Source organism: Triticum aestivum, chromosome 4A, assembly GCF_018294505.1.
Source record: "Triticum aestivum cultivar Chinese Spring chromosome 4A, IWGSC CS RefSeq v2.1, whole genome shotgun sequence".
NCBI classification, from domain to species: Eukaryota; Viridiplantae; Streptophyta; class Magnoliopsida; order Poales; family Poaceae; genus Triticum; species Triticum aestivum.
In genome coordinates, this window is record NC_057803.1 from 576758862 (window position 1) to 576770962 (window position 12101).

At 47.5% G+C, this 12101-nt stretch overlaps 1 protein-coding gene and 1 pseudogene across 1 annotated transcript; both read right to left on the reverse strand.

The window, feature by feature from the left end:
- Positions 1-5306: 5306 nt before the first annotated feature.
- On the reverse strand, positions 5307-5965 carry LOC123082355 (uncharacterized). The gene has a single exon (XM_044504702.1). It carries the CDS (start codon positions 5859-5861, stop codon positions 5421-5423), a length of 441 nt encoding a protein of 146 aa, XP_044360637.1. The 5' UTR covers positions 5862-5965; the 3' UTR covers positions 5307-5420.
- A 5228-nt stretch (positions 5966-11193) lies between these two features.
- Positions 11194-11691, reverse strand: LOC123082356 (uncharacterized; annotated as a pseudogene).
- Positions 11692-12101: the final 410 nt, after the last annotated feature.

Consider the following 12101-nt stretch of genomic DNA (forward strand, 5'->3'; position numbering starts at 1 on the left):
ACTAATATATCCATCTGTCATGTTTGAATAATAATTGCCATGTTGTAAATATTTGTAGAAACTATGGACACCGCCCGAGACGAAGCAAAAGAAGCGTTGTTGAGGGACATAATCGTAGAAGGAAGTGATGCCGTCTCGTTGTTTCTCAATGACACCGATGGTCTGGAAGGAGAGGGTGAAGAAGCTGGCTACGGTGACCTAATGCCGGTGCAAGAAGAAGTACATGAGGACGGCTCCGGTGACCCAATGCCGGTGCAAGAAGGAGACTGTGATGACGGCTCCGATGACCGAACCGAGTCCGGCCAGGTATATATATTAGTTAAGCCTGTGCTGACTAGCTAATTGATGCATTCATTGTTTTGGTATGTACACATATTAATTAAGTCTTTGTTCTTTTTTCTAGCCCTCCGGATCGAGCACAACTTCGGTAAAGAGACGAGGTCCAAAGAAATAGTTAAGCTCGGATGAAAGGTTTGAGATCATAGCAATCGCGCCCGACGACCAACCGATTGAACCCATCCGAACAAAGAACGCATTTGTTGCTCAGTGTGGGGTTCTGGTTAGGGACAAGATCCCGATCAGCATCCAGCAATGGTTTAAGCCGGCTACAGAAGACCCTAAGGTGTCTTATGTCAATGATATGCAGAAAAATGATCTTTGGACTGAGCTGAAGTCAAATTTCACCCTACCGCCAGAGGATAATCCAGAAAACCCAGTTAAAGAGCAATTAATCAAGTCTTTTGCACTTAAGAGGATGGCAGAACTATTCAGGAGGTGGAAGAAAGAGCTGAATAAGTTTGTCGAAAATGATGAGACACCAGAATTCAAGGGCAGATATGAGAAGATCAGAGATCACTGGCCCGCATTTGTGGCCCACAAGACATTGGAAAAGAGTAAGAAGATGTCGGCGACAAACAAGCAAAATGCTGCGAAGCAGAAGCATCACCATCGCACGGGGTCAGGTGGCTACCTCGTAGCCCGGCCTAAGTGGGCCAAGACTGAGAATGATCTAGTTGATAAAGGGATCGAGCCAGAGACAATTAACTGGCCAGACCGTTGCCGGACTTGGTTCTTCGGGGCTGGCGGAACCTTGGACCCTGTAACAGGGAAGTGCATTTGGACGAACGATCAAATGGACATACTAGTTAGGAAGCTTAAGCAGTATATCGAAGCAGCGCAGCAAGGGATGTTCTTTCCAGACAGAGAGAACGACGAGCTCACAATGGCCCTCGGGAATCCTGAGCACCCTGGACGGACATGAGGCATGCCAGGCTACATTTCGTGGAAGGTTGGGTTTCCGGACGCAGGCGGTTACAAATCCCATGAGAGGAGGAAAAAAGTGCAGCAGACCCAAATGCAGGCGCTGCAAGCAAGGGTAGACGCGATAGAGGAACGAGAAGCAAATCGCAGCAAACGTACTGCCAAAGCTTCCCCTGAAGCTACCCCGCCATCTCAGCGCAGAAGCAGCGTGGCTTCCACCGAGCTGCTTCAGCCGGAGCATGCCCTGACGGCTCCTGCCAGCTATCCCGTGGATGCTATCACGGAGTCTCAAAATTGCCACCTTATAACGCAATGGATGAATTTGAAGGTCAAGGCGGCTTTTGGCTTTGTTTATCCTACTGAACCCGGCGCAACTTTTCACTGTCGGCCGATTCCAGAAGGATATGCTAGGGTGATGGTGGATGAAATAACGGTGGGATTTGAGGACCTCCAGCTTGACCACCCTACCGGTGAAGGGGAGACTAGGCTGGGGTCTGCTCTGAAGACTCCATGCCTATGGCGGAAGGAGCTCATCAACCTTCCGAACTGGACGCCTCCGCCTCCTCCTCCTCCTTCGGCAAGTCAGGGCATTCCGCCTCCTCCACCGCCTCCTCCTCCGGCGAGTCAGGGCACTCCGCCTCCTCCACCGCCTCCTCCTCCGGCGAGTGATGATCAGGGCACTCGACCGGCTCCTTCTCCAGCGCGTGGCGGCACTCCGCCTCCTTCTCCGCCTGCGCCGACGCGCCCGAGCAGCCAGCCTCCTCCTTCTCCGCCTCGTCAGCAAGGGCGGAAGAGACCTGCCGCCGCTCCGGCTGCTCCGGCACGTCGTAGTCCTTCTCCTCCGCCTCGTAAGCAAGTAAAGAAGACAACCGCTCCGTCTGCTCAGTCGGCGTCTAGCAGTACAACCAGAGGCGGGAGGACATACAGATTCGGTCCTTCTCTAAAGACTCCAGAGAAGTTACCATACGAGAGGACCCCGGAGGAGAACACCGAGATCACACGAACCGAAGTGGATGACTGGTTTCAAGGGTAGAAAGCAAAGAGACATCCACTTCCGGAGGAGAAGGTAGATCCGGTGAAAGCGAAGCGCATTCTGGCTGCCCTGACAAAACCACCAAAGTCTCCGCCGAAAGGAAACTATGAGCGCATTATTGGAAAGGAATTTGGCGAAGCGGAGCGGTCGGGAAGTACTGTCAGTGATCAAAGGCTGAAAGAACGACGAGCTGGGAAACAAATTGCCCAGCTCGGCGAACAAGCGAAGCAATCATGCCCCCCCGCTCAAGGTGCCTAGCCACAACGTCGCTAATGATCCGAGGATGGTGCCCGGTTATAGCAATCTTGCAGATTATCTGCCCGACGATGTACATTATGAACCCATGGACGTGCAGATACAAAGATACGAGTACGAGAAGCCTCTCGTCAAAGATGAAAAATCTCTATCAACGATGATGCGAAGATTGCATGATTGGTACTTGAAAATCTGCAGAGACTCTGGGGGGAGTACTTTGTATGTGAAAGTTAAAAAGGAGCATGACCTCGTTGGAATTGAACTGTTGCATGTTCCATTTGAGGAGTTCTATCAGTTTTTCAATTAATTGGCCCTCGATAAAACAACGGTCGCCTGCTATTGTCTGTAAGTAGTACTACTTCTATCATTAAGTCTCTCTATATAGCTCAGCTCTTTCATTGCATGTATTTATAATCATCCTCACTATATTATGCAGATTGAAGATCGCCGAATTGAAGAAAAGACAAGTCGGTGATATTGGGTTCATTAACACATATCTCATAGATGCAACTCAGGTTAAATTTCATGCCGCAGCTACCGAGGCCAACTTTGTACGATCGTTCGTAATAAATGAAAACAAAGATATAATACTCTTTCCTTACAACTTCAAGTGAGTGTTACTGTCTTGTGCGTATTCGGTTTCCCTTATATATTAGTCAAGGTTATAGTAATGTAATTGATGAGTTATGCATGCGTGTGCAGTTTCCACTATATTCTCCTAGAGATTAAGCTTGAGCAGGGGCTAGTAACCGTCTTAGACTCAAGACAAAAAGATCCCCAGGACTATGCAGACATGACTCAAATACTCGAGAAGTAAGTTAATCGATCATTATCCACCATATCAGCAACTTTGTTCATTTCCTGATATATCAAGTAATTGTTTTCTTTGTCCGGCAGGGTTTGGAGAAAATTCGCCAGAAAAGCTTCAGGACTGCCGAAGGAGCTACAATTTAGACACCCGAAAGTAAGTACTATAGTAGCATGTTCCGCGCATCTACTAGTCATTCAAGCGCTAGTTTCATCAATACCATTTGGCATTCTTGCTTATCAGTTTGATTGACCTCTATTTCTTGTAAAGTGATTGTGGCAGGAACAAGGGAATGATTTCTGTGGATACTACGTTTGCGAGTCCATCCGCCACACGACCTGTGAGCGGGACTACACTGACGAACAATATGAAGTACGTAAATAACAACATTCACAATTTTATTTTATTACCATCATTTGTGTTGAGTTTCATTCATTCATATATATATATGTATTGACCCCCTTCTTTAAATTAGATGTTTCGGAAGCGGGATGAACTCCTAGCACCAGTTCGCATGCGAGCAATTCAAGAGGAATTGGCGGCATTCTTTCTTGACCACGTGATCCCTGAAGACGGAGAATTCTATGTGGATCCTGAGTCCGTATGATTATATTTGTAAGAGATAATTATTGTATATATGTAGCCGGTAGTGTCGGATAGATATACGAGAACTTGTTGTTCGACCAATCTCTCGGAGAAGGAGAGGTGGTCGATATCACTTCTCTCTGTATGCATATATGTTCATGACGATCTTCTGTTTCCTTCGTTTGCTTACTAGCTAGCTAGCGTGTCTAGTCCTCTCTATACGTATGTATAGTACGTAGCGTCGACCAAGCACGGACATAAGAGAGGACACTTCTCTCTATTAATTATAGCTAGCTAACACAATATATGAAACACCTAAATTAACCCCCCAAAACCCCCACCCCCCTCTTTTCAAAAAAAATAACAAAAACCCAGCCACAGAAATGCTGACGCGTGGATGCCTATTGGTCCCGGTTGGTGCCACCAACCGGGACCAAAGGGTCTCCTGCCTGGGCTCCGCGCACAGGCCACGTGCAGGCCCGTCTGTCCCGGTTCTGAATTGAACCGGGATTAAAGGGACAGGGCATTAGTACCGACCCTTTAGTCCCGGTTCCAGAACCGGGACAACAGGCCCTTTTTCTACCGGTGGTTTGAGTCCTAGACCATTGATGCTTGGATTTTTCTAAATTTATTTTAGGCTTTTCGGCAATATCCTTTAGTGGGAGGTGACATTCTTATCGATACGAGACGTCGGTGGTTATTTCATCAATCTTGTGCCGGCCCGGATATGCTCATAGGAATATGGTGTATGTGTGCGTGTTTATAAAGGTGACTATACATGAGCATCAGCAATTAATTATACTGTATTAAAAAACAATCTTCCACGTGTGATGGTCTCGGAATCGTAGCATGAAACGTACGAAAGGGAGGAACCTTTTCGCCCTGTTCACATCACGCACTGAGGTACTGGAAATCAAAGACAAGATCAAAGATCAAGACAGACAGACTGTCAAACTTGCGGCGTTGTCGGCCGTTTGTTCTTTCGGAGTTGCTCCGCACGTAGGTTTGGACTTTGCCTGGCATCATGTCCGCCTTCACCTATCCTACCCACACACGTACGTGCGCGCATTCGGGCAACTGGACGTGCACTCAGCTGGAGTGGAATTGAAGGTGTGCTGAGATCGCATCACGCCCGCACTCTGACTCTCTCTTCGCACGCAATCATGGAAAGTGACGGCTTCTAAAGACAACAATATACAGTACGTTCTCCATGCATCTGCATGAGGGTCGACCACCTTTGCAGGTTATAAATACTTCAGGCTCAAATGGGATCAAGTCTTGACCGGCGCCTTACGAATGAAGCACGCACTAGTATCATTATCATATATCATCAATAACGAAAGGTTCACATTTTTGGAAGAACAAGTTCGAAAGAGCTACTGTTAATTTACAGGAAAGCATCAAGGGACGAAGGAATCAGCTGGGACTAGCTAGCTCCTGCTGCCAAACTACTGCAAGAAGCACCCGGCCCGGTCACTGTCAGTGCTGCGCCGGCGGGGCACAAGTGATGTGCGCGTTGTTGGAGTGGCACGACGGCCCGGCCGCTGAGTCCTCCGCCTCCCCTCCCAGGACCCGCCGCACCAGCTTCGAGCCCAGCGCCCGCGGCAACACCGGCGCCCTTGTACCCTTCCTCTGCTCCGACGACACAACACCAGCCCCTCCCATCGCCGAAGTTGCAAAGGAACCGCCATCATCAGCGTTTGCTCCATGGTGACCGGTCCGGCCCTCCTCCGTCGAGGGTCGGACTTCGGTCGCTCCGTCGTCGTGGCAGAGTGGTTCCACCTCGACGGCGCGGTGAACCATCGTCGGAGACAGGACCCCGGGCTTCTGCGACCCCAATGGAGATGGTCTCGAGCCGTAAGAGCTATGCACAAGGGCACAACACGCGAGAAGAATCACCGGGAGCCAAACGGGAGCCATTGGGTGGGTCAGGGCGTTTCGGCGAAGGCACGACGTACGTAGCTAGGTGTGAGCTTTGTTTCGAAGATACTGGCTCTTTTACCACAGTGACAAGACTAGGAATAGAACTGTTACTGCGATGCTTGCGATGCTGAGATGCACAGGCAAACAGGGCGTACTTATAGGGGTCTTCGGACATACGTGGAGAAGGTAGACCGAAATGACTAGGCAATGTCGAGGAAGGCGCCCCACGTACGCAGTTTTCACAGAGCATGTGATGTGATGAGGTTGCTAATTTGCGTGGTGCGGGTGAAGAACACATGAGCATAGTATCATCGCCTTGAGCACAGAGCAGCAAAGTCTGCCTGGAAACTACGCGTGTCTCCTCCGGCTGGCCGTGTACGCCATGACAAACATGCATGCACCACCTGTCGGTGGTTTTTTACTCCATGCGCGTAGCACTTGGACCTTTTTGGCGAGGAGTATACAACTAGTACACTCTACAGTAGTACAGGTGTATCAAGGATTCGCTGAGCTGTAAAAGTGCTGCATCGATCTCCTAGAGTATATACAATGGTCGGGGGCAATTGCATGGGAGCACCGGAGCACACAAGTTTCTCCAGGTTCACACTGCATGCATGCATGCAGAGTTTGTGCGTCACCCCTTCCATACATAGTTAAGGTAAACTATGCCCTGCCTTGCCGAGAGTGGCGATGGCGTGGACGGGCTCGCGCGCTAGCTGGACGAACGAAGCGATGACGCGTCGCGTACTATATTCAATGCGAACGTATGGAGACAGGCCGACTGCATACGTCCAGTAGTAACGTGCGAAGACGAAACTGTGTAAAATAACGGGTAAATGCCGGACTAGGATTATGATGTTCCATTGGTACGGGTATATGTTGGCACTGTAACAACGTCCGCCTTGTGCATCTGTCAGGCAGACGCCGTGTGCGAAATGGATAAGTGTATACCAGATTATGGGACCATGGTCACCCGACCGACGCTGAAAAGTAAAAGCAAATCTATCGTCTTCCTTGGGGCGCCGTCTAAGGCGAGAAGCTCATGGCTATGGAGATCGCGACCACAGGACACGATGAAAGGAGAGAGCAGAGGTGTGTGTGCGTACGAGTTCAGAGATGTCTGCACCTCCTTCGACCGGTCTACCAGGCATGTCTCTTCCAGCTCTGCTACGGATGCCCTTGGAGGCGCCAATCAGCAGGAGCACCACACGAGCAGTAATCCAGAGCATGAAAGTTTCTCCCATAGAGGTTATTTGATCGCGGTATGTACATATCATCTTTGGACTGGTGTTCTCCCCCCTTGTCATCTTCTAGTAGTGAAAATGCAGATCTAAAAATGCTGACTCCGCATGCAAGCTTCAGTTCACGCTAGGGCTGATGGCGTGTCAATGGCGGATGGAAATCTTGAAGAAGAACTTGAAATTCAATCCTGTCTCTCAGCTGTGGAAGAGGGAACTACATATGATCCCGAATATCATAGGTTTGCCGACGATGATGACTGCACTCGGACGGGCAGCTGCTGCACCCATGGATCCACACCAACCCAGCTAAGCAGGCAAGGCTTCATGCATAAAAAATCTGTTGTCGGTGATTAGAGTTGATAAGGGCATCTCCAACAGTCTGTATGTTAGCTTGTTGGTAAAATATGCCATGTCATCAACCAACACATTAACATACAACAACTCTAATCGGTTGTATCTAGTTTGCCCAATAGGATGTGAGATAATAAATAAGGTGCTCTCTCATTCTACATTGGAGCTTGTGCAAGGGGTGTTGGTTCATGTACATACAACCTTCCTCTCTTCCTTCATTTATTGTATGACACATCATTGAAAATCCTATGTGGCAAAGTCTACCAACAACTATCTTACAACCATTGGAATGTTAGCTTGTTGGTAAATTATGCCATGTCATCAACCAACACCTTAACATACAACAACTCTAATGGGTTGTATCTAGTTTGCCCAATAGGGTGTGAGATAATAAATGAGGTGCTCTCTCATTCTACATTGGAGCTTGTGCAATGGGTGTTGGTTCATGTACATACAACATTCCTCTCTTTCTTCATTTATTGTATGACACGTCATAAAAAATCCTATGTGGCAAAGTCTACCAACAACTATATTACAACCATTGAAATGCCCTAAGATGAAGATAATGCCGTCTCAAGGAGAAAAAACCATTAGTGCGCTAGTAGGTTTGTTTGAAATAATATAAATAGGCTCTGTTTTGCGCGCATTAGGATAGAAATGCTTGTGCTAAGAGTGGTATGCTAGTAGGTTTGTATGGGAAAATAAATTTAGGTTCCGCCTTACTCGGATTTTAAGTTGAATTGTTCATGATAAAAGCATATGGCTGTTCATTAAATTATGGACCTTGTTTGCCTGGACAACCTTGTATTTTTGGTCATAACAACGCTAACAAGTCCCATAAACACATCAAACACGCACATAATAACCATCCCTGTATGTACATTTGCTGATTTTTCCTTGGTGTTTCTTTCCAATGTTGAAATAATGGCAAAAAAAAAGCTTTGCGTTGTTTGGCACATCCAACTGCTACATACAAACATTCAGGATGAAAAAATACGTGACATTTCCACATGCGAAAAATAAAATGAATTCAAACACCAACTGTTACCAGGAAAAAATATCTCCTAATTTGTTTTTTCACCAGCAATATACGCCTGCTCCATTTCTCTTTAAAAATTTCATGTACGCTCTTTCCACTAACACTAGCATTTACATAAAGTGACGTGTTTTTTAGTATATGCTACATTGTTTCCACTATTTACACTTGCCTTTCCGCTCTCGGTGCCAAAAAGACCGTAATTAAAATGTTCGCACGGTGCATAATACCGTGAATTTTTCACTACTACAAAAACAATTGCAAGCCTAGGCGTGAATGCATACTGAAGTTGCTAAAAACAATTTTGCTGGGGTAAATGATAAAACATGGCAGCTAATTCACCAGCAGTAGTTCAGCCCAGTATTTGCACTTCACCCAAAACAAATTAAGGAAAGATGTTGTCGAAGCACATTAAGCACAACATTAGCCGTTCAAGTGGTGGCCCTGAGCATAGGAATAGTCAATGCATGCCTCCGTGCTGCATGCGAGGGATGCAGTGGGGCGAAACCAGGGAACTAAGACTAGTCATAGTGGGAGTAACTTAGTAACATAGCGCACTTCAAGAAATTATTGCTTATGTGACAAGTAATTAATGAGAGGTGGTAACATAATATGTTACTGTAACATAGCGCTTTACAAGACAAGATGAGTCTACAAGCTAAGGGGGTGTTTGGTTCAGGGACTTTTTAGTCCCAGAGACTAGAAAAAGTCCTTAAAAAGTCCCTAGGAACCAAACGGGAGGGACTTTTTCTACAGGGACTAAAAAAAGACTCTATTCGAGAGTCTTTTTTGACTAGTCCTTGGGACTAGAAAAAGTCCTAGGACTTTTGAAACAAACACCCCCTAATAAATGAAGCTATCTAAGATACTACTATTATGTTACTTTGCATTATGAAGGTAGTAACTTAGGCTAGTGTCATATACATGACACTAGTCTAGGTTACTCTCCACTATGACCAACCTAACGAGACGGCAAAAAACACCGTCACCGCCCTTTGACGTCTGTCGCCAACATTGCGTAAACGCATTAATTGACACCTCGCCTACCACCTGAAATACCACGTCAGTTCCGCATCTCTAGGAGAACAAACGCGTGACGATACCGGGATCGCGCGAGCTCGTCAACGCCTAGCAATTTTCGCTGCCTTCCCGGGAAAATACTGTCTCCTCTGTCCTTCATTGCTCCCTAGCTGATCCACTCCCTCCCTGCTCCCCCCCCCCCCCCCCCCCCTCTTTTTTAACACAGTACAGACGCAAGCGAGACTGGGTCGGCATATCATCTTAGATTTACAAAGTTACCGTAGGCGCCTCGCCGTTAAAGGAAACGTCTCCTCCCACTGAAAGCGCATCACTGAAAATCCTAAAATAAATTCAGGAAATAATGCGAGCACCAGGACTTGAACCCTGGTATACAACTAGTACACCCTACAGTAGTATAGGAGTATCAAAGATTCGCTGAGCTGTAAAAGTGTTGCATGTCTCAGTAGTTTGCAAAGTTGGATACTTCCTTCGTTCCCAAATATTTATCTTTTTAAATATTTTAAATGGATTATCACATATAGATGTATATAGACATATTTTAAAATATAGATTCATTCATTTACTCTGTATGTAGTTACTTGTTAAAATCTTCAGAAAGACAAATATTTAAAAACGGAGGAATAGTATATACAATGGGCTGGTGGTCGGGAGCAATTGCATGGGAGCACACAAGTTTCTCATGCATGCATGCAGTTGGTTCGCCACCCCTTCCATGCATAGTGCCATAGTTAAGGTAAACTATGCCCTGCCTTGCCGGAAACCGCCACACCATCTCCAAATTAATACTGGCAATGTGTGGATGTTCAATACAGTCGGTTTCCTACACATGACTTTGGCAAAACCAGTAGAAATCGCCTAAAAATGTATTGCAAAATTCATCTAAACACATGTATTTGACATTTTGACGTCACGATTTCGAACTCTTGGCTTTGCCACACTGTCATGTATGGAACCGTCATATCGAGGGATTTGCATAGTGAAACCAAAATGTAACAACGAGGAGAAAAAGGACGCCCATTTTCCCCAAAGATACCACCATTGTGAAAATTAAAGGACCTAAAAGTGATGCGGATATATGATATATATCTAGAATTCCAGATACATATCCCCACCCCGGCTGGCTGGCCATGCATGCACTTTCAGGTCTGAGCATAGTTCAGAGGGTTAGGTTTTCTTGTGGTGAAACCAGTCCGTAAAACTCCATCGAACTTGCGGCTTTGTCGGTTGTTTGTTCTTTCGGAATTGCTCTGTGTGTAGGTTTGGACTTTGGAACTTTGCCTGTCATCATGTCCGCCTTCACCGACCCTACCCACACGTACGTGTGCGCGCATTCGTGCAACTGGACTTTGGACTCGAGTGGAAGATGTGCTGAAACTGCATAATGCCCGCATTCTGAGTCTCTCGTCACACGCAATCATGGAAAGTGACGGCTTCAAAAAAGACAACAATATACGTGCTCCATGCATCTACATCTAGATCAGGAGCTAGTTATTAATACTTCAGGCTCAAACGGTATCAATTCTTGACCGGCGGTTTACGAATGAAGTAGGTGTACGTATTAGTATCATATGTCATCAATAAGGAAGGGTTCACATTTTTGGAAGAACAAGATGGAAAGAGCTACTGTTAATTTACAGGGAAGCATCAAGGGACGAAGGAATCAGCCGGGACTAGCTAGCTCCCGGGTCAGTGCTGCGCTGGCGGGGCACAGGTGACGTGCGCGTTGTTGGAGTGGCATGACGGCCCGGCCGCAGAGTCCTCCACCTCCCCTCCCAGCACCCGCCGCGCCAGCTTCGAACCCAGCATCCTTCCAAGTGCCGTCTACAGCACCGGCGGCCCTGAACCCTTCCTCTGCTCCGACGACACAACGCCACCCTCGCCCATTGCTGAAGTTGCAAAGGCACCGCCATCATCAGCGTTTGCTCCACGGTGACCGGTCGGGCCCTCCTCCGTCGAGGGTCGGACTTCGGTCCCTCCGTCATCACGGCGGAGTGGTTCCACCTCGACGGCGCCGTGAACCATCGTCGGAGACAGGAGCCAGGGGTTCTGCGGCTCGGGGGGGGGGGGGGGGGGGGGGTGGTCTCGAGCCGTAGGAGCTCTTCACAAGGGCACACACGAGAAGAAGCAGTGCGAGCCAAGCGCGCGAGCACCGTGCCATTTTGGTGAGGGTTTCCGCGAAGGCACTACGTACGTAGCTAGGTGAGCTTTGTTTCGAAGATACTACTGAGTAGTGGCTCTTCTACCACAGGAGTCACGAGACTAGGAAAAGAACTGTTACTGCAATGCTCGCAATGCAGAGATGCACAGGCAAACAGGACATACTTATAGGGGTTTTGGGACGTAGTACATGGAGAAGAGATAGACCGAAATGACTAGGCAATGGCGAGGAAAGGCGCCCCACGTACAGTTTTCACCGAGCATGTGATGAGGCCTTGCTTGTTAGCTTGCGGGTGAAGAATACACTACACATCATCTTGATTCGTGAGCCTATAGCAGTAAAGTTTGAAGCTGAAACGGAGCGAGAGTCTGCCTGAAAACTATACGTGTCTCATGACAAACATGCATGCA